This window comes from Etheostoma cragini, chromosome 9 (assembly GCF_013103735.1).
Source record: "Etheostoma cragini isolate CJK2018 chromosome 9, CSU_Ecrag_1.0, whole genome shotgun sequence".
NCBI classification, from domain to species: domain Eukaryota; kingdom Metazoa; phylum Chordata; class Actinopteri; order Perciformes; family Percidae; genus Etheostoma; species Etheostoma cragini.
The window spans coordinates 24,625,317-24,648,243 of record NC_048415.1 but is presented as its reverse complement, the minus strand read 5'-3'; the positions used below and the strand labels follow the sequence as shown (position 1 = coordinate 24,648,243).

General features: G+C 40.5%; 2 protein-coding genes across 4 annotated transcripts in view; one reads left to right on the top strand and one right to left on the bottom strand.

Annotated features, from left to right (window-relative positions):
* fip1l1a (FIP1 like 1a (S. cerevisiae)) overlaps positions 1-20,556 on the bottom strand; it is a 28,833-nt gene extending 8,277 nt beyond the window's left edge. For all 3 annotated transcript variants that reach the window (XM_034880937.1, XM_034880938.1, XM_034880939.1), the window contains exons 1-11: positions 20,371-20,556; positions 20,083-20,149; positions 16,619-16,764; positions 16,074-16,163; positions 15,849-15,964; positions 15,292-15,362; positions 13,247-13,340; positions 12,958-13,054; positions 8,661-8,715; positions 5,319-5,374; positions 4,228-4,411 (exon numbers count right to left, since the gene is read on the bottom strand). In XM_034880937.1, the coding sequence (XP_034736828.1) occupies positions 4,228-4,411; positions 5,319-5,374; positions 8,661-8,715; positions 12,958-13,054; positions 13,247-13,340; positions 15,292-15,362; positions 15,849-15,964; positions 16,074-16,163; positions 16,619-16,764; positions 20,083-20,149; positions 20,371-20,437 (1,043 nt within the window). In that variant the 5' untranslated portion in view covers positions 20,438-20,556. The remainder of the gene's footprint in view (positions 1-4,227; positions 4,412-5,318; positions 5,375-8,660; positions 8,716-12,957; positions 13,055-13,246; positions 13,341-15,291; positions 15,363-15,848; positions 15,965-16,073; positions 16,164-16,618; positions 16,765-20,082; positions 20,150-20,370) is intronic.
* A 999-nt stretch (positions 20,557-21,555) lies between these two features.
* Positions 21,556-22,927, top strand: part of scfd2 (sec1 family domain containing 2) — a 95,706-nt gene continuing 94,334 nt past the window's right edge. Inside the window, exon 1 of the mRNA XM_034881574.1 lies at positions 21,556-22,483. Coding sequence (XP_034737465.1) covers positions 21,670-22,483 — 814 coding nt within the window. The 5' untranslated portion in view covers positions 21,556-21,669. The remainder of the gene's footprint in view (positions 22,484-22,927) is intronic.

Below are 22,927 nucleotides of genomic sequence, written 5' to 3'. Positions count from 1 at the left end.
TGTGTGTGTGTGTGTGACACATGCAGCGTGAAGCCTGATCATGCGGCCAGAATGTAGGACAACACACATTGACAGAGCCCAGAAGTGGTGAGAGCAGCACACATTGGACTCTGGGCCACAGAAACAGTCCATTAGAACAAAACTATGACGTGAGTTGCCGACCTCCTGTGCATTCGCTGCGTGTCTGTCGCGCACATGTGATTCCTAAACATCCTATCTTCTGCAGTTAGCCTACAGCTTCCCAGCTGTCCCCATGTCCCACTTCCCTCATTTGACCCACAAGGCTGTTCTGAGCCTTATATACAAAACCTGAATATGACGCACACAAACACTCCAGCAAACCACTTTAAGTAGAAGAAGTGCTGAACAGCAGAATAGCGTATGAGGATTATTTTAACTGAGCACAGTGCGGTAAGAGATACTTCGGGCTGTCATTGTTGTTTTTTTGCACTTATTTCCATGCGTTTATTACCAGTGAAGTTCCAAAATTAGCTGACACGGGAATTCATTGTTATCAACAGCAAATTTCTTCTGGACTGCTTGCAGTTGTAGTTTTAAAAAAGGACATATCATGAAAAAAACATTTTAAGTGCTTGTGCACATGTATTTGGGTATTTTGAGTTCCTACCAACCCAGTCAGCTTATTGTGGGCTAGCTAGATCAGACAACATGGGATTTAACAAGCCTCTCAAATTTGGCTCCAATTCCTATGTCATATACAGGCTCATTAGTATTCTGCCCACGACTTGAGAACTACCTTGGCAAAGGTGTGCCATATTTTTAAAGGACCCTTTAACGTTAGACAGGAATACAGATATACTCAGAAAGACAGTGTGAGACAAACTTAGACTCTAGGACTTTGAAAAGGCCCAATATATCAGCATTACAATTTAAATTTTCCATTAAAACTAAGCCTTTTAATTCTATAAGGTTGGCCTCAAAATTACCGTTTCAGTGTCCTTACCCCTTAAAAGTAGAGTTATCTAATTAAATTTAGCTATTGTTGTCTCTAGGCAGAAAAAAGATTACAGCTCGTTCACTCAGTGGTTAGGACTTTATAACTGATCAACCAATCATATTTGATTGTGGCCGGGACACAAGAACACCCAAAACACACTCTGACTTTGCAATGTTTATGACCCAGTGCCAGACCCAAGACAAACATTGTGTTTCTTAAACATTAAAGCAAAGAAACAAGTTCAAGTAGATACCCAAAATACAGATATGAAGCTGAAAATGTGCATGACATATAGCCTTTAACTATTTAGGGGCATAATTACGTCTCGGTCGAATGCTTGAGTCCCAATTCCACATCCGAAGCCAGTTCTTCAGCTAAGGCTAATAGCAGGAGTATCCATGATACCTAACATGTTCCGTACATGTTTTAGTAAGGACTGCTCTGTCACAGTGAAATATCATACTCACCTCATTAAAAAACTCATACAGTTTAAGGCTTAGGTGTGCTGAGGAGAATGTGAGAGGAAGGAAAGATGTGCCTGTGCGTATTCTGGTTGGCAGCTGCCTGAGTTGATGGTAATTAAATAGACATTTGGCAAATGGTCAACACTGAGGGTGTAGAGAAAATGTGGGGCAGGATTTGGCTGGTGCATGCATGTGAGCATGAGTGTTTGAGTACAAATATGGCAGCACTCTGACTGTCAGACTGTAGGCTAGTAGGGCACTATGTGAAATTTGGAGTGGTGGAGATATCAAACTGGCTTTTATTGTCCGTGAGCCACAGGGAGGAGTGTCCTAAACACTAAATTATTTCCTGGTAGAAGCTGGCAAATACAGCGAGTTATTCTGTCATCTAGCCGGCACCCTGGCCGGTCTCTCTGCACCAGGACAAAAACAAAATAAAACAAAACTATTTCTGCTTATTTACAAATACACTTACGCTCTTTTTGCAATAGTGTGGATTCCTTTACAATAGAGGTGCATTTTCTCACAAGAATCAACGCGGCTTATATTACTATATTACATGAAATATGAGAGAGAAACAACTGAGAGACTCAGAGTGCAATCCCCCAACTGCAACAATGAACACAAAGAACATACTGTGACTTTACAGTGCACAGAACTAACATAGGGCTACATTAAAAGTGACAGACTAAGTTAGAGGTCACTTTGGAACTTTAAATTAGTACAAGCCAAGTATTTCCAATCTCTTTTTCCTGTCCACATGTTCTCCACTCGTTGAGCCACTTAATCTAACAAAAGTTCCTACAAAAACTCCCATCACTATTGTACTTTATAGCTCTTTCTCCTACCAATATGTTCCCACATAACTAAACTGTTGTTTTGTGCCAGATTATGTATGTTTTTACTTTGACTTAAGTGATATGCTTAATTTACATAACATACTTAATTTATGTACTGTACATACAAATCTACTCATTTTAACACAAACAATGATCTTTTCCTCAACCTAACCAAGTAGTATTGTTTTCATGCGTGTGGATCATGGTACAATGGTGTCACAGGAAACCTGAAACATAGGTTTCAGATGTCTCAAAATAAATTAATAAAGCTTATTTCAGACCCCCCCCCCCATAAGAACTGGAATCTTATCACTTTAAAAGTTTGGGGCGGTTAAAAGTTGAGGATTGAGTGTCTTAGATGCAGCTAGTTATGGTACACAAAATATTTTATGGAGACGTTTTCAAATATTTTAGAAATTATTGTAATAGATTAAATGAAGTTCAAAGATACTCCACTAGGGGTAGCTCAACAGATTTTTAACCCCCCAGATTTAATACTTATCTTGGCAAACAGTCTTTTCTTTATGCTGGAACTACCCTTTGGAACCAGTTACCTGTACTGTACATGTGTGTGTAAATGTGAGGGGAAAAGAGAGACAGAAACAGAGAAGCAAGCTGCAAATGCACACAAAGTAGCCCAAAACAGACTGGATATCTGGACCAGAACCAATTTTACTATATGTTACCCAGTCCAAAGGGCCACAGCTGCTCAGCAGGCACTTGCATTTATCTACTACAGAGGCATCCAAGAATGAAAAGAGGGGCATGAAAATGTATTAATATAGTTGCTAGGCATTTCATTGATCATATGAATGGCAACTGGCTCTATTACTGGATCAATTTCAGACGGTTTTGGGGCGGGTCACAACACGGACACAGTTCTTCTTGGATTTCTTAAATACAGTGGCCTAGCATGTATTGCTTTTAGATCTTCCTGCAGTTTTTTTTTTGAGCTTTATACGCATTGGGTTGGCATATCAGGTAGAGTTTAAGATTGGTAATTTAGATCTTTCTAATAGGAAATGCTGTGGGTCCATTCTTGACTTTAAATTGTCCACCTCTCATGTTTCCAATGGAGTGCCTCAAGGCTAAGTCATTGGCCCTTTGTTATTCTGTAAGTGAGTAAAACATCAATTTCGGTTTTCTTGGTGGTGACTTCCAGATTTATTTTTCGTTTGACTTCAACAACACAATTCTACACACTGTGCATAATTTTTTTTTAATGATGATGATCATACAGTTGGGGGTTCTGGATTAGCAAAGCCAGTCTATTATCTCCCATCTCTCTGTCGATACATGACACATGCATGGTCAGTGTGTGTGCTGGTGTTTGTTGGAGCAGAGTGGAGCAGAGTGGAGCAGAGTGGAGGCAGGTCTGGCCTACTAAAATTATTATTATTATTATTATTATCTCTGTTTGTTGACAGCGCTGTTTTCTGTGAGACCCTGCAACACATCTGTGAGTTGTCTCGGCACTGTTTGAGTGCTTTAATAAACCGGTATTTGCGAGAACTTTGCTCTTGTCTCCAACTTTCAAGTGGAAAATTACGGTGGGCATATGTAGGTGAATAAAGTGAATAAATGAAAATGGAAAGTGTACAGCACACTGGACACTTATTTATTTTTAGCCCAGAAAATGAGTTTTATTGAATGTAACTACAGATATGACTACATTATTGTGTGGTGTAATTGGCCTTCTGCATGACTCTTTTGCAAATATAAGATACTGTATGAAAGCTGCACTGATGATTATGTAAACGTTTTTCACGTGCGTACTATAAAATAAAATCCTGCCGGCGCCACTGGTATTACACCGCCAAGTTACTTTTATTATTATATGATGGAAGAGGGCCCAGTGTGTCTTGTGCTTGATCAACATGATGTACAAGATGCATATGATGTGTCATTAAGTAAACTGCCCTAACTTGATCAGGAATTTGTATAACTTCAAGTCACTGAGACTCACCTGTGTGAAGAGGAACAGCTCACCCTGTCCCTATTTCTGCCTCTAGTAATGTCTTCATAACGGCCGTGCTCTCTGGATTTGTATCTGTCCTTGTCACGCTTTTCCTTCCGTTTGTAGCATTCCGTGGCAGTGTCAATCCCTCCAGCTTTGGAGGACGTACTCCTTGGGATTAACGATGATACACCTAAGAGAAAAAGCAGAGCCATGCCAGACAGCTGACTGGAGTGGACCAAGTATAGCAGCAGCCGTAATGGCTTCAGTTTTGATTTCCTCAACGTATAAACTAAGCATTCACCAAAAGACCAAAGGTATTCAGAGCAGCACCTGCCACCTCTTTACAGTATAAGTTAAAGTTCCTGAAAAAAGTACTAATGTATGATAAATGTAACCTCTGATGGGTTCCTGGGTGGCTGTGGGTCAGTGGTAGAGTGGTTGCCCGCCAATCAGAAGATTGGTTTGATCCCTGGCCCTGCAGATCCATGTCAAAGTGTCCTTGGGCAAGACACTGAGCCCTGAGTTGCTGGGCATCGGTGTGTAAATGTGTGTGAGTGTTTATCTGATGAGCAGGTGGCACCTTGTACGGAAGCCTCGGCCATAGTGTATGAATGGTAAATGGTTCCTGGGCTATGTAAAAGAGCTTGAGTAGTTATATAAGATACAGTCCATTTACATTTAATGGCAACAGTAACACTCTTATTTAAACACGCTGGAAGAATATATAATCCGGGTATTAAAAGAAAACATAAAAAGGTTTCCTGAAAACAATCAAAGCAAACCTTCAAAATGCTATGAATCTACTTTGATCTGTCTAAAAAGCACGTAGGTTTACAGGGTCGAATCACACATTTTCATTGCCCGTGATAGAAATGGATTAGTGAAAGACAAAGTCAAGTCAAGTGAGAATATTCCCAGAACATCAGACTCCAGGAATCCATGAACACACTCTGGGCAGAATACACAGAAGCAATAATCATCTTCAAACTTCTATTGATGAACTGTATGTAAAGTCATCAAGGCATAGCATGTTCAGTACATAACTCATTCTTATTAAACATTATGCATTCTGGACGTTTTCAGAAGTAGACATGTACCTGATGAACATGGCTGCCCTGAAGTTGAGGGGTCATCAAAGCCTTTGGAGGATCCACTGAAAATGGAAAAAGAAAGTGAACAGTCCCAATACACACATAACATCTCTACATGACTCCACATCCTAGTTCATTAAAGGTACAGGTACTTTACTGTCACATCCACATACATGTAGCAAAATTCCTTCTATCCATTTGACCCCTCAAGGGAGCAATGGGCAGCCATTTACAGCGCCTGGGGACCAACTCCAGATCTGAGCTACTGCCTTGATCAAGGGCACTGACTGGAGAACCTAGTACATGTTTTTTGATGGTGAAACTGGAGCACCCAGAAAAAACCCACGCAAACATGGGGAGAACATACAAACTCCACACAGAAAGTGCTGGAACGACCTGGATTTGAACCCAGAACCTTCTTGCTGTGAGGCCACAATGCTAAACATTGGGGCAAAACCATGTTGCCCAAAAAATACAGTTTTTATTGAAATAATGTTGTTTGGTCAACTGTACTTGTGGTATGACTGCCTATTAGTATTGCATTTCCAAGGTTAAATCATAAATTCATAAATTTTCAAAGGTGGCTATTCTCTGAGATTAGAGTGGTAACTTCAGTAGAGAAAACTGTGATTAAAAAATTCATAAATATCCTAAAGAAAAATCTGAAGTTCTCTGAGAATAAAGTCACTAATTTATTTAATATAATTTTTTTGGTCAAGGAATGACATTGCCTCACTTTGTAAGATTGGATCAACCTTAATATGCAGTCGTAATATTTGGGGTGACATCTGAAGTCAACATGCCATAGGATTTCACAAACTTCTGGTTGAATATCTATTCCAGGCAAGGATATAGTGCCAGTTGTCATTCAACTTGATATCATGCTCCTCAATTCATCCTAAGATTGCCAAAAGACACAGAGGGAGCAAACAAGTGTACAGATGAATGAATGAATGAAAAATAGAGGACTACCCTACAGCTTGATCAAAGCACTTTTCCACATGCACAGCTGTGTTTTCCAAGTGTTTGAAGTGATTGGCCCATTGTCAAAGCGCTGTGTGAGCTCGCCAAGCCATGAGGAACGCATGGAGGGCATACTTGTGCTAATATCTGGATCTTCTGCCCGTCCACGTGGCCTGGACCCACACCCGCTTCCAATTGAAAACTTCCGAGTGGGCTGAAGGTGTGTATGAAGCTCATCCAAACACACGGGGCCATAAATCCCTTAGTAAGCCGGTCCATCATTCCCTGGGCTACATTAGCACTGACCCGGACAGTGATTCTCTCTCTACAATTAGTATTAGAGAGGCTTGTTTATGAATGGAGAGAGAGTGAGTGAATGGAAGAGTGAGTCCGCTGGTCCTACTGGGGTAAATAATAACAGCATGCCCAATGATTCATCAAAACACTCTGCATTATTTAGTGCTCGCACCACTGATAATTCTAAAATGCACCACAAGTTCCTTTAATGGTCAATAATATATATATCATAGTTTTGACACATCAGTCAAAGACAGGAGTCTGGCCCTGATGTTGCATCACAGGATAAAAATAGAATAGATATGTGCTAAAATGAAGTAGGTGATATGGTAAACCAATAATTTTTAGGCAGTATAACGATCCATAATTCTCTATTGATTTAGATGGTACTGCCATCTGTTGCACACTGAAATATATATCCTAATTGGCCTCTATATAGAACTCAGTTTGGACTAATAAAGGTAATACTGTATAATCATGTGTGAAACAATAAGATTTAAAAATAGCAAACGTAACCACAAAAAAAAGACATGTCAACATATATTGTTTTTATTGGTTGTTCAGCAGTGCTTTTCCAAAAGATGATAGCACTCAATTTTTCCTTTCATTTGACAATTAAATTACATTTACACAGTGAGAATGTGAAAGACTCCCTACAAAGATATCCCTATAAAGGCTCATCATTGGGAAATGAGCCCAATCCTTGTTTAAATACTAAATATGGATGTTGGGAGCCTTTTGGGCCCTTGGCCCTGCACACAGCATGGGGAGCCAGGGCCCAGATCATGCCAGGAGTACCTGCTGTTCCTAATATCCCCAAAAGAGTAGAAACAGTGAGGCGGGGACTATGTGTAGAAACTACACGTGTGTGTGTTGGAGTAAAGTAAAAAAAAAGAAAAAGGAAATGATTCATAAATCATACAGAATATGGCTGGCAGTGTTCATAGGAACAGCAAGTCCCTGAAGGATGTGAGCATTTGGCAGATGGACTGAGATGTGAGAAAAACCAATCCTTTAGGACAGAGCACTGAGTCAATTCACAAACACACACACACACACACACACAGCAAATTAAGAGAAAGGGAAAGAGTAGGATTGAGAAAAGAGAAAAAAAAGATGAAAGGCGCAGGAAGCTAGAGAGACAGACAAACAGATGGAATGAGACAGGCTGGATATAGACAACATCCAAAAGAAACAAGCACAGCAGCAAACTAAAAAGGGAGTGAAGCGGCATTGACGGGCCTTGGGAGTAAATGCAGGAGAGCCTGGGGTACAACGTGGCCCACTTGTGAATCAAGTAGCAAGGTAGTACCTTTGGTTTCAACATTGGGGGGGTTGAGATATCCACTTTTAACAAAATTGAAATTTTGCGCATATATATTTCCGCATTCTGGTGAATTTTCTGCAACAATTTATGTTGCAAGTGTCTTTATTTATGTAAAGGAAGGAAAACTATAATTTGGGGGGCAATTTTGACTATTGGGGGGGGGGTTGTAAATTACGCCTATAGTAAGTAGTGTAAATCAGCTGAAATATGGGAGTTTGCAGACAGGTTGTGACATACTGTAGATGGGAAGAGGAGAGTGGGGGATGCCTTGGATACTGATAAACAGGCACAAACAAGCTTGCTGTCTTGCTTTCTACCTTATTTGGCCATTGGTGCAAGCTGCAAGATCAGCAACATAGCACAGTGTTATAACGGATCCAGCTCGGAATGAAAATGTCAGAAAGCCTAAATACGGGTTGTTCGTTGGTGTCAAATGAGAGCCACTTAAGTCTGCCTCACAAATGAGAAAACTGCTTCCAACAGCAATCACTCTGCTTTAAATGTTCAGCACTAATGCACCTTGTATTAATGATCTCTGTGCCAGTCTCTGACTAATGTTTTTTTCTTTTCTACCCACATTTCTGCTGAATTTGTTTCTCACTACACCTGAGTCAAACTCCCCCTCTGTAAGGAGATCAGTGTGCTGGTTCTCTGACAGTTTCTCCATCCCTCCTAAGGTTTCTCCTGCTCCTAATACTGCAGCCACCACATTCAGACCTCTGTGGTACCATACATACATGATGACAAATACAGGGACTCACCCATCCAAAGCAGCAAGCAGGGAGGCAGACAGGGGTCCTGGTTGGAAAAGGAAAGCTGCATGGAGAAGAAGACAAAACCATAAGGCAGGTTGCGGACAGTGACCAGGTATACATACGATTGAGATATATAAATTATCTCAGACTGCTTCTCATCTACACCCACCCTCAGACTTGAAACCTTTTCAAAAAGAGACCATGAATCTAAGTTTTTTGGGGGGCTTTTCCGCCTTTAATTTTTGACAGGACAGTTAGGTGAGAAAGACATGCAGGAAATCGTCACAGGTCAGATTCGAATCCTGTACCTCTGCATCAAGGCATAAACCTCTCAGTACATGTGCTCAGTACATGTGCGCCTGCTCTACCACTGCTTCACCCTGGCCCCTAAGTCAAATTTTTATTTTTTATTTTTGTAAGAACCCTATTATGTACAGTGTAATGTTACTCAGAGGTTCTAGTGAATGCTGCTCGATCCGACTGGAGTTAAAGTTAACCCAAAGAAAAGAGGAAAGTAATGGACATCCGGTGGAATTTCCGGTGGAGCTATCCAGTAAATGAACTGTCGCTGACTATGGACTTTGAATTAGCAAGTTAAATCTCTATAGTCTATGATGGGCATGGTCTGAGACAAGTAGGCAGATCAAACCCAATTCGCCTGTGCTACAATGAAAACACATGTGCAATGTATGCCTCATGCATTGAGGGTTTTATTCTGGTTTTCTCCCCAATTTCAAATGTCCTGGAGAGGGAGTTGCCGTTAACAACACACAGCATCAATTTGGTATTACCACTATTACTTTTTCAAGCATGCTAACTGGATTTCTGCCTTTGCTGAACACAGTTTGACAGTACAGACGTTGGCACAGTAACACAGAGCCAGGGTTTAATAGGCGATTATGCTGGGGTATTTACCTTCCTTTGGCTAATGACACTTAATACTGTGTGCTTAAATTACTTGTAGTATAATCTTTAAGCAATCCATTAAAGCAAAAGCATAACATTAAAAACATATGTTGTTCTATAATGCAAATTCTTGAAAAAAAGGTTTCAATAATTTGCCTTTTACTTTGCTTCCTTAATAATCCAAACTATCTATGAGAGAGAGAGAGAGAGAGAGGAGTTAACATATTAGTAGACAAAAGTTATTACATGTACAAAGGTTAGGCGAATATTTCAGTTGGATGTCTATAGAAATATTAGGAAGATGTGTGTGGGAAGATCAATGTGTCAGTAATAATAAAGTGGAACAAATAACAGGAATGCAAGACACAAATGTAAAACAACATCTCCCATCACCAGCAACATCAACTCATTTACGGCGTTACTCATTTGAAGGTAGAAAAATTATATCAGCCTCAAAATGTCAGAGCAAAAGCATGTGTCATCACACACTTAGTCTGCACTGAGCACACACACACACACACACACACACACACACACACACACACACACACACACATAGAGAGATGCCTTTGAAGAGCCAAGTCAAAAACACACATTCACATCTGGATACCATCCCCCTTCTTTTTTCCATGAAGACCCCTAACGGGAGAGTGGCTCCGAGCAGTTTTCAACAGCGTACAGAACACACAAAAAATGGTTGAAACAGGAGGAAGAATAATAAGAGCTGTAGGAAGGTCATGCTTGAATATGAAAAAGGAGCACAGGGTTCCCTGTATGTGAGTGAAATGTAGAACATCTTCCTGCCCTTTCAAATATTGTCCCAGAGAGTTCAATCGATTCAAGGATGTATAGTGATTTTTATGTTTGACTATTTTTAGTTCTTCCCCTCGGAAAAAATCAAATCGGGATATAAAGCATATCGTCCCAGCCCTATTAACTACAGAAAAAACTAGAAGTAAGAAACAAAAAGTGATTCCCACAGTCATTGTGCTGTGTAGTCCTAATGCATACACAAACTGTGGACACACATGCGCTCACAGTAAACACCAGCTCGTCCACACACACCCAACGATGTTAGCGTGAGTGAGTAATTGTTTCTACCTGTGGGGATTGCAAGTGAGTGTTTGATGGGGGCTGGGGTACCATGCTTGGCAGCATATGAGAGAGTTAATGGCTGAGGGCTAATTGCCGCCGTTTGTGCTTGCGTGGCTTTCTCTCTCATGCTAATGTTTCACAGAGCTACAGGCCGCAGGCTTATAGATGGAGCTGATATTTCACATCGAACCACATGCTGTCCGTTCTGCACTACAACAGAGGTTGGAGTTTTCTTATTCTTAGGTAAAGGCTACCGTCTAATGTACTCTGAGACGCAGCGATGGACAGATGTGCACAATCCCTCTTGCAGTGACAGTGTCCTGTCATTGCCCTGCCGCCTGTAAAGAGCAAAGCCATTAGCTGCTGGTCTAGAGCTTCCTGAAAAAAAAGCTGTCTTTCTCAACTGCAAATCAATATTGAGTGGACACAGACTTTTGACGTAATTGAATTGGTTTTCTTGGAAAGGATGCCTACATTGTATTAGTGTTTTAACATATTATGTGTGTTCTGATATACCTCACGTCGATTGGAATGATAAGCACTATCAGGGGTCAGTAGTTCTCATCAATAACCCTGATCTGAGGGCATCTGTTAATGGTATGGTCAATTGAAAAAGAACTGCACATCTGCTCGGCTATGATCCTCAGTCGATGTATCAATGCCAAATGGAAGGACACTCACATGCAATCTGTGTTGCAACACTGACTGTAGTGACCCACTAACCGGCTGCAGTAGCTGCAGCGCACAGCCGCAGGCAGCCTCACCTTGGCTCTGCGCTATTCTGCACTGATAAATGACATGGGAAGAACCCTGCAATGACACAGTTCCACTCCAAAATGTGCACCGATCAAACACACTTGGCGTCTAATGTGACCTGAATGAAAAACAAACAAACAAATTCAAGAAAAAAAAAACTTCTTTCCCTCTGCCCTATTCCCTACGGCTGGTCTGTTCAGCACATTTCTCGTGCCACAATATGCTGGTCAGCATTTCTTTTTTACCAGGGGCTATTTTTATCATGTTGCACATTTGCATCACAAATGCAGGCTGAACCTTTAATAAAGGGGAGGGGCCTAGATAAAAGCTACGCAAATATACTTCAAAGCTGGATTTGACTGTTCAAAGCTGCAGTCGGCAGGATGTTTGATATTTTGGTTGTATTAGCAGCTCTGGCACAGGTTCACCAGGCAGTATGGGCCTCACTGGGAGTGTGTGAGGGGTAAGAAGGGGTCCTAAACCAACACATCTATTTTGAAACCTTTGAAGATGAAGATATGTGCATCTGTGTGCAAAGACCCGGGAGCCTTCCCGGATTACTATCTGATTCACTACAAAGACCAAGAGGAAGTCTGAAGACGGACAGCACCTGGATGGCACTATGGACACCTGCCTGCAGGAAGACATATATCCATACAATCTCTTCTTGCTCACACACACACACGCACGCACACATGCACACACAGTTCACCTCTGTCCTTCAACTCCACAGGATTATTTATTGACATGTGTTGCAGCTTCACAAATACGCATGGTCAGATTTCCATTAGTCATTTGTGCAGCTGCATGATGCGTGATGTGGACCACAGGGGGTTCTAATGGGGCCCTAATCTACTCCCCCAGCTATTTACGAAGACAACTCATATGTTTGGTATCTAGGCGTATTTAGGCGTCAGATGAGATAAAAAACAATATGCATGGAGATTTGCCTATTAAAGAAACATTTAGTTGATTTTAAACTTGCTCTGTGTCATCTCAGTGTGGGCAGTGTGTGCACTGTGGAGATGAATGGTGTGTGTCTTTCCTCTGTGGTGCTGCTTTCCATGTTTCCATGTGTTATCCGGGGGTTAAAGCAATGGTACAAAGTTTCTTTCGACCCCGATGAGGAATTTTAAGTAGTGACAACAACACTGTTGGCCCGTCCACATGATACAAGCCTTCCGCGATCACGTACACGCCCCCACCCCTCTTTGATGCAGTTGCTAACAGCCAAGAAGGACATGGAGGATTATAAAAAACATGAGGGACTCTTCAAAAGAGGTCATTATTTTCACTCGGGTTTCTGCATGGGACGCCATAATCTTCTGAACATAGTCATTCTGAAAAATCCAGAGAGAGTTGTGTGGAGCTGATAGTCTTAATTAGCTGTGTAGCAACTCATTTGGCAATGGCTTGAATTTAACGGACGTTCATTAATATCAAAACGTTATGCACTATAGCTTTAAGCCAAATCATCACACAGTGCCCACACTAAGATGACACAGAGCTGGTGTTAAAGCTTTTTCCCAGAAACAGGGTGACTTACGTGGTGGAGGGACATATGCAAATAGAGTATTGAAGTTTGATGGAGAGGACGGATAAGAAGTAAATCTATCCTCCTTGGGGGACCTCTCAGTAGTCACCTGCAATGTAAACGTAACTATTATTAGCTTCAGTGACATTGTCGTTGTTTCTCTCACACATACACACACACACACACACACAAACACACACACAAGGAATTTCATCATCCTATTGTGCTATGAGAAACCTGACGGGTCATACTCAGGCTCTGAGAAACAGATTATTTTCTCTATCTCTCACACACACACTACCTGAGAATGTTTTTCTCCATCACTGAGGCGTCGGCGTCTTCGTACTCTGGATCTCCTTCGTCCTTTATTTGCATTATTGGTAGCATTTGGCTGTCTGTTGATCAGGTCACATGGTAAACAATCTACATCACATCCATTCAAAATTGTGATACAGTGCCAAAAATAGCAGGACAGCATTTCTTAAAGATTAGTGATTTTTTACATTCACCTTTTAAAGTACACTTGCATAACATTTAAAAAAAAAACAGGACTTTGCCCTAATCTCACTCCCCATGTCCCGACTACAGCCCACTGCAGGTCCATTAACGCATTAAACCTTATCTGGGTCATCTTGCCTTCTTCACAGAACAGCCCTTTACAGTCCTAACCCCCATTCCCACCCCCCATCGAGCATCCACACACATACACCCACACACATGCATGGGACAATAACCCCGTTCTGTCACTAGGACTTAATCAGCAGCAGAGAAGAACACACAGAAAAAAAGAATAACAACTACATCTAATGGCAGCTCAACAGGGAAGTGCTTGAAGCTCTTTAATGTCTCTTCAGCTCGCTTCAGCTTTGAAATATAAACCAAATTAAAAATGTAATACAATAGCTTTGTAGTTAGAGAACAATCACTTTCTTTTACATTCTGATACATGGATTAAAACTAGGGGGGGAAATTGTGACTGAACATTTGACTGAAATGAATCCCACTGACTTTCCAGGGGACATCTATATTGCATAGCAGGCAATATCAGTGGCGAACATCACACACAGATCAAATAATACAACAAGAGCATCACATTTTCCCACTCTCATATAGAATGAGACAGCTGCTGTGTAAAAGCATCATTGAACACATCCCCCACTACATAAAGTGTGTGTATTTGTCAGCCCCCCCCCTCCCCCCCGATCCAGCTCTGTCACTCAAAAACAGGGAGCGCATGACGCCACATTGCACTTAGATCCACATGACCTTCCCTGAGGGGCAACCTTGCAGAAGGAGGGGAGCATCATCAACAGACAAATCTTTAATGAAGTGGCCAGTTGTGTATACAGAAGCGATGGAGACTGTAAATTACCATGGGCCCATTCCATAACAGCTGTGTCTCCCACAGGCTTCAGCAAGCTCTGGTGCTCAAAACGTCCCCCTAAAAGCTTCACATTAACGTGAAGACATGCACGGGAGAAAGGAAGCGGTTCCTCTCAGAGCTTTGGGTTCTTTGTTGCATGCTGTGGAGCATCCGACAGTAATTGGAAGATGCCCTTACGTAAATCCTCATTAGGACAAACCCTAACCCTTTTTTGTTAGGGGAATCAATATGTGGAATTCGTTATCTATTCGACTTAAAAATGATCCTGACTGAGATCATTTCAAACTTCATCTGAAAGTGTTTGGGAAAAAGGGAGCAGTCATGTAGTCATAAATCATCTGGTATTACTGATGTATTGTATTAGTCTGTGTTTTGGATAGCTTTGTCTATATTTTCTTGTGAGTTTTGCATTTTAAGGTATGTATCTATTGATGTGTTTGTGTTGTGATGTGAGTTATTGTTTTAAAAAAAAAGCACAGGTCCATCTAGGGACGTGCATTGCATATTAGCTTTGGCTAAAAAGAAATAAACAATGGACAAGTAGAGTCTACAAACACCTCAGATGTAAAGTTATTTGCGGTCGAAGTGACGCTAAAATGAATGGGAGTCAACGGAATTCTAAGGGCAGGGGATGGCTTGTTAGCTTTAGGGTCTCCCCATAGGAGGTACGCTTTGCTCGCCTACCCCCTTGCCTTTAACAAATGAACATTGGTCTCTGTTTACCACTACACTTTGGGATCCCTTGCCAATACAATTTACAACCTGTGATTTACTGAGATTTGATCTTAGGATCGAGGGAAACAGATGGCTCAGGCTAATAGTGGTTGTGTCACAAACAGAAACAAGCAGCTGCCAGCCTCGCCAGGCTCTGGGCTCAAAGTTATAGCAAGGAATGGGATATGGGATGAAGCACTGAGGACACAGACAATACGAGTAGGTATAGAAGACATGTAGTAACTAACCTGGAAGTTAGTACAGTAGAGGGGGTGCCTGACGGAGGAGGAGCAGGAGAAGCCTCCTTTTCCTTCTGGCCCTGAGTGGGATCACAACAGTGTTAGAAAAATAAAGTCTGGGATTCTTGCAGGGCTGGACAATATATCTATATTATGTAAATAACATGATATGAGATAGATATTGATTGTAGATATTGACAAAATATTACATTTTGGATATCCTAATATTGTAACTGTTGTCCTTTCCTGGTTTTCCAGGCAGTATTGCAGTAATGTAATTTTCTGACTGGTCTAACTGTTCAATTATTTGCCTTTACCCACTTAGTCATTATATCCATATTGTTAATGATTATTTATCACATATATCGTTGTGAACATATCTTGTGTGAAAGCACCAGTTGTCAACCCTACAATATCGTCACAATGTTGATATAGAGGTATTTGGTCAAAAACGTCATGATATTTGATTTTTATCCATATTGCCCAGCCCTGGATTGCTGTTTTCAGATTATGTTCTTGGAAAAAACAAGACTGACTAAATCACATCAGCGATCATCTTTTCTCACCATGATTTTAGTGTATAGTTTTCTATTAGCTTTACGGATTTTGGACTGTTTCTTAGAGTAGATGTTCCAGCTCTCTTCATCAAAACCAAAGTTAAAGTAATCTGAGATGTCAGCACCTGAAAGCAAAAATGCAAAATAAAAATGTAAGTCCACAGCAAAGTTTACATAGAGAGTACACAATGCAAAGAATCACCTACGTCTACAGGCTCAAAGACCACTACTTACCAGCTTTCCGCCATGGCTTGTCCTCTGAAGCCGTTGGTACTGGGATTCCCGGGATATTGTCCAATGTGTCTAGTCCCTTTGGATTACCAGCTGTAAAACATTTGACAGGATTCAAGCATTCTGAAAGAAACAACTCACCCTTAAATCAACTCAACTGTGCCTCTTGGATAATTTAGAAATCTGTTTTTCAACCTGCAAACTTCTACTTGTGACTGCTTTAAATAGTTGCATTTTCTTTTGCATACATATTGTCCTTATTCATTTATGAAATCATTTTCCAATTCTGAATATTTATTGTCTTTCAACATCTCTTATGATTGTACTTTCTGTGTTGTTCTTCTTTATTTGTCTTTGTAATCTGACTCGATGACATTGAAAATGAGGGTCGCCCCTCAATGATGTCTCAAGGATAAATACAGGCTGAATGAAGGAATGAATTGGAAGAAAGCCTGAGGGCGGAAATGTCATCAGAATTAAAAAGAAATATGCATATGGAGCATGGAGTGTGCAAAACCTTGTTTTTTATTTTAAAGTAATCCAAATACCTTCCTGGTCCATTTGTCTTGTGTGGGTGGTGTTGTGTGTTGCTTCGTCCTCTGAGCCATTACTAAAAGGCCTGTTAGAGCACACCGCAGATGCATGTGCGCTCCATTCAGCATCAGTTTTCAGATGCACCGGTGTGTTCTCACAGCTGTAAGACAACAAGAGGCACGCACATTATCAACAAAGATATCTCCATCATCACAACATTACGCTGAACACAAGGGGTGTGCAAAAAAATCGATTTGAGCTCTACCAATTCATTATTGATTCAAAGAATTCCAAAATTGTATTCATATATTGTATATTAAACTCATTGGCCTTGGCTCTTTTTCTGTAAAGAACATAATAAAATAACTTATTAACAATGACTGCACATGGTATTCATACACTAGAAAAGTAACTACATGTACATTCACTGAATTGTTTTTTAATTAAGAATCATTATTTAATCAAAAATCAATTTAGAATCAAATTGTGAGCCTAAAAATTTTTATCAAATCAATCAGTGACAATTTCTGATTCGTGCTCCCCTACACTGTGTTTAGGGTTGAGGGCTTATAACCTATTATCCAATGGCACCTCCGAAATTCAAGACTTTTACATCACACAAACACACAAACAAATTATTATATCTTAAAGCTACAGTTTGAAAGAAGTGGGGTCCTGACAAATGATGCCCATTCAGTAGCTCAGTCCATAGGGAGTTGGGTTGGGAACCGGAGGGTCACTGGTTCAAATCCCCGTATGGACCCAAAAAGTTGGGAGCGTGGATTGGTGGCTGGAGAGATGCCAGTTCACCTCCTGGGCACTGCCAGGTGCTCTTGAGCAAGGCACCGTACCCCCCCGACCGCTCAGGACGCTGGTTCAGCTGGCAGCCCCCCCACTCTGACATCTCTCCATGTATAGTGCATGTATAGGTCCTGAGCATGTGTGTGTATTTCAGGCCTGTGTGTGAGTACTAACAAAAAGTGTGTACACAGAGTGTAGTGCAGTAATTTCCCCATTGGGGACTAATAAACAAATTATCTTATCTTATCTTATCTTATGCCCAACAGGCAAAACAAACACAATAAAAGGCTGAAAGATTTAAAATTATTTTGTCAGAAGATGACAAGGAAACAGTCTCATGTGCACGTCTGCACGGTGACACAACAATCCAAATTCAGCACTGTCATTGTCACTGGCTTCCTCATCTTGGACAGCTTTCAAATTACTCCAGAAAACATAAACGAAACACATGAAAATAATGATAATGTCCACTTTGGCAGGCTCTGTGACAAAAATGCAAATGAATGTACACAGTAGATGATTATGAAGGCTGGAGTGAGCGTAGCTATTCTGAGCTAAGTGCTTCACTCAGACTACTCTTTTCAAGACCAATTACAGTACAGCTAAGTGTCCACTTGTAGATATACTTTAGAATATGATATTACATTGTTAGGAAAAAAAACACATCAGTTCCACAGCAGTTACTGCATGGCACAAAGGCAAATATGATAAACCCATCTGGAAAGAGACACAATTTTTATGTAGCGATGGCTTATGTTCTGTTGAAAACAGGCCAATCATGGATAGATTTAATATTCTGTTTTCAAATCCAATTATGAACAACTGTTTTTCTTGGGATTCTTAGTGTAAGTGCTTTAACCCTTGTGTGGTGTTCATATTTTTGTTCCACAGCCAATGATCCCGGGTCTGGTGGACCCACCCCATTATTAGACTTTTAAATCAATCCAGACATAAGGTGACCAAGGTGGTCCAGAGCAAGGCACCAAACCCCCCTCAACCGCTCAGGGCGCCTCTTCAGCAGTCCCAGCCCCCCCCCCCCCCCACTCTGACATCTCCCCATTAGTGCATGTAAAGGACCTGAGCGTGTGTGTGTAGTTCAGGCCTGTGTGTAGTGTGTAATAACAACAGAGTGTAAATTGTAATTTCACCATTGGATATCAATAAAGAGCATACATTTATGTAAACATACTTAACAGATGTTTACTTAAGCTCAATTACCAATGAAATATACATCATGTATGATTCATACTTGCCATTTACACCTGTGGGATCACATTTATGACCATATGATCAATTTTGTTTTTTGTGAGAAAACAAGGAAATGTAATTATAAAAGCGGTTAAATAATAGAGACAAGATTTTTGATTTTTTTTTTACATGGTGCTTCTTTCTTAGAATTTCATCAGAACAGGTGAAATTGCTTGAAACGTAACAATTTTGTAACTTTGTGTGGGTATATCAGGTGCAGAAAGGCATCATCACATCCATAGCACCTACATTTAAATACACTCGGGTCCAGTAGACCTGAACGTATATGTAATAGTTATGTGAAGGGGGGAAGGGGGGGGGGACTGTGTGCAGTCATTTAAAAACAAGTTATTTTTTATGTTCTTTCCGGAAAATGAGCCAAAGCCAATGAGTTTGAGTTAGAATAAATAATAAACAGCAACATTTTTCTTTTAGCAAACATGGAAAACGGGTACCTGAACACCACACAAGGGTTAACTTAAACAAAATCGAAGACACCTGACTGCATGCCTGAATAGCATATGCACGTTCAATTAAAGTCAAAAATGCGAGAGAGAAAAAAATACTGAACTCACACAAATAAAAACAAGACTATTGTTGAAGCTGTGTGTATTACAGTATCTTACTGTAATTGCCAGGCTATGCCACATTTACTCTGAGGCAAAGAGGCTGGAGAACAGAGACCACAGATATCGTCAGGGCTCCAGTTGTGTGATTGCTTCCATCCGCATTTCCCAGCTCGAAAACTAAGCACTGCTGAGGCCTAGCTGCAGATTTTAATGAGCATCAAAATACTTCTTGACACGTCAGGCAGTGCAGAAATCATCACACATGTATTGTGCAACCCTGTCATTACTGTGCTGTGAAAAGTGTATTATATATCTCAATGCTTCATTACTGCCAGCACAGTTCACTCTGACTTTGTTCATCGCTCTCTCGCTGTCGCTAATGGCCCGTCTAACCTGTGCGTTTTCACCCAATTTGGTTCAAAGTAGTTTAGGAGAATAAAGTAACCTTAGTATCATAATATACATTTTATTTTTATATTGTAACTGTACTTAAATGTTGCGTTATGCCTTCTTTTTTTATTCACATTCAAAGATTACAAATGAAAAAACTATCAATGCTGGAAGAAACACTCAGATCTTGTATGCAAATGTAGTAATACCACAGTGTAGAAAAAGCCTCTGAGTGGAGTAGAAGTATAAAGTAGTGGTTAATGGAAATACTGTAAAGTATCTCACAATTGTAGCTTACATAAGTACAGTAGGCTATCTGTTTAAATGTAGGCTACTTAGTTACTTGCCACCACAGGTAGGCTAATGGCACACATAATAAATGTAAATGGACTTTTTCTAGTCTCAACTACTCAAAGCGCTTTTCCATAGTCAAAATAAAAAATAATAATAATAATAATAATAATACACACCTGGAAGGGATTTGAACCTCGTCCTTTTCCTCCTCCTTGTCATCTCTGATGATCATGTCATAAATCACTGAAACACACACACACACAAACACACACACAAACACACAAACACACACACGCGCGCGCTCAATTAAGTCCAACTCTCATCAACTTTAGTAGTTATGCTGTGATATATGTAACTATAACGCCCATGCTCTCTAGGTTATTACGTTTATGCCAAAAATGAAGACAACAACACATTAACGTGAATTAACGGCTGATGGTTGGCCGATTTAGACTTTACGTTACATTGATATATTTGTCCCTCGTCGCTATCTTCGGTGACATCTTTGGAGTCTGACTCCGATGACGACATTTTAACACAGACAATGTAGTTTTAAACTAAAAAAATGTACCTTTAGTTATAAACGTTGTGGGAAAACGGGAACGTGGGATACCAGCGTACGTGTAAGTGGAAAATTGACAGCAAGGCGTTGCTATGGAAGCGTAAGGGAAGTGACGGCACGTAACGCCAGCTGTCATTGGTCAGACACCTGTCTCGCGCTGAGATCCTGACCGTTGATATCAAAGACTTGATTGGTTGATATTTCTTCTTCAACACGTTTTTTAAGAATCAGGTAATCTTTAGATTGCTTTTTTGCTTTTCAGTTATTGAAATGTGTTGCTAGTAATGACAGTGAATCCTAGAGACTCGTTATAAGAAATAAACCGTTAACTCAGTCATTCGGGTTACTGTCTTTTTTATTTTTTATTTTTTTTATTATAACTTCGAAATACATTTACAAATATTCAGTCATCACAGCTCATAACATATTATTATAGAGAAAAATAATTGCAACTTATACAATATAAAATAAACAAATCCATGTAGACAGCGAAATAAAAATAAAAAATAAATGTATAAATAAAAATGTGACAGATTTACAAACCTCGTTAGTGATACTGACAACAGATGTTTTTAATTAAATAGATTGGACAATATATCAGCTATAGTCATAGCTTTCTTATTTGTTACCAATTTAAGAGACTCAATATATGTCAATTTCAATTTGGAATAGTTCAAAACACAGTTTTCAATTTGAAAATTAGGATTAATGAATTTGAAACTTCCTTAATAAAATAAAAAAAGATTAACAATATGCATACATTTCTATCTTTACATTTAAAATATGTAATAATATGGTTCCCTTCAAGTGTGATTTTATGTTTATTCGGGTTGCTTTCTTCTTTTTTTTAATTATACATAAAACATTTAAAAACATTCAGTCATCACAACTCATAACGTGAGGACGTAAAGAAATAAATTGCAACTTATGTAATATGGGACCAAGAAAAAAAAAATATATATATATATATATATATATATATATATATATATATATATATATATATATATATATATATATATATATATTTGGGTTACTGTCATAGCAACGAGTTATAGCTTGGATGACGTTTTTATGCTGCGACAGGCGATTGCCACGTCACCTTCAAGAGACTCTATGGTTGTTTTGCTACTTTAGCTGACGTTTCTGATGAGTCTTCCATTTCGTTCAATTTAGCTAGCTAACACTAATAATTGACAAAATGCTAACGACGGAGGATTTTACGCACTTTCCGGTGCAGATGTGGGCAAAGGTGCTGTCGAAGGTAAAGAAAGCGGTTGTTTTTATGGATGACAAGTGTGCAGAAGCTCTTCACTGGTGCGGCGGGGCTGCCGTCCTATTGGAGGCTGGAGCCCGAAACTTAAAGGAGTTTTCGAGCTTCGAAGCCTGCGCTGTGACTGAACCGAAAGCCGTGTTCGTGGTGAGCACTTTGTTGAAGGGCAGAACAGTCGACGTCATTAAAGACATCATATCCCTCAGTCACTTCCAGTATTGTGTCGTCATCACCACCGTGGCTCACTCCGTGCACCTGCTCGCCAACAATGTCCCCACGGAAATGGAAGGAAGCCCCGTGTTCGAGCAGTTTGAAGAAAAGCTGTGTGAGTGGATGGGGAGCATGAACTACACGGCGGAAGTCCTGCATGTGCCACTGGTCTTCGCCCCCGTGTCACAGCAGCTTCTCCTCACACCCCCTTTTGCACACCTGTTCCCCCTGCTGTCTCCCGACCTGGAGTCCCTGAATGCAAAACGTCCAGAGAAGAAGAGATTTGGAAGCCTGGTCGACGTAGACATGCACTCTCTCCCCGTTGGACTGCAGCTTGAAATCAAATCCTTGGCTTCGGCATTAAATTCCCTGTTTGAGGCTACAGGTACCAGGGAAGAGAGTTTTGCCGTGGGTCCCATGAGCCGCATCATAGCAGGGGAACTGGCCAATCACTCTCAAGCAAAAAACAGAAGGAAGATAGCCCCGAATAAAGCATCCATTATTTTTATGGACCGGACAATGGATCTTACAGGTGAATACTCCGTCCTTTTTGGATTGCAGTAATCCAAGGTTTCCCCCAGAAACATTGGTAAGCCGGGTGGCAGCTGTCTTTTCTGCCAAGGGTCCGAGTGGGACCAGTCCCAGGCTGATGGCAGCATTAATGTAGAGCCCAGTGGTTTCTGTGAAAACAGAATCATGGACGGAATTGTGATATTCAGAATCTAATCTATGCTATAAAACAGATTCCATATGGCCATTAAGTCAGTGTTAACGGGTAACTGGAGATTTGTAAATATGACTGCATCGTTCTGAGTTTCCAACCAAGCCGCCCCACTGTAACTGTAGTTTAGAAAACATTTAATAATACGCAATAAGTGCTCATATAACGCTTTTTGGCTTTTCCCTTTCTTTTATTGTGTAAGATATCTTTTTTTGTGCATGTGGTTTACAGCCCGAAGCCCCCCCCCCCCATCTC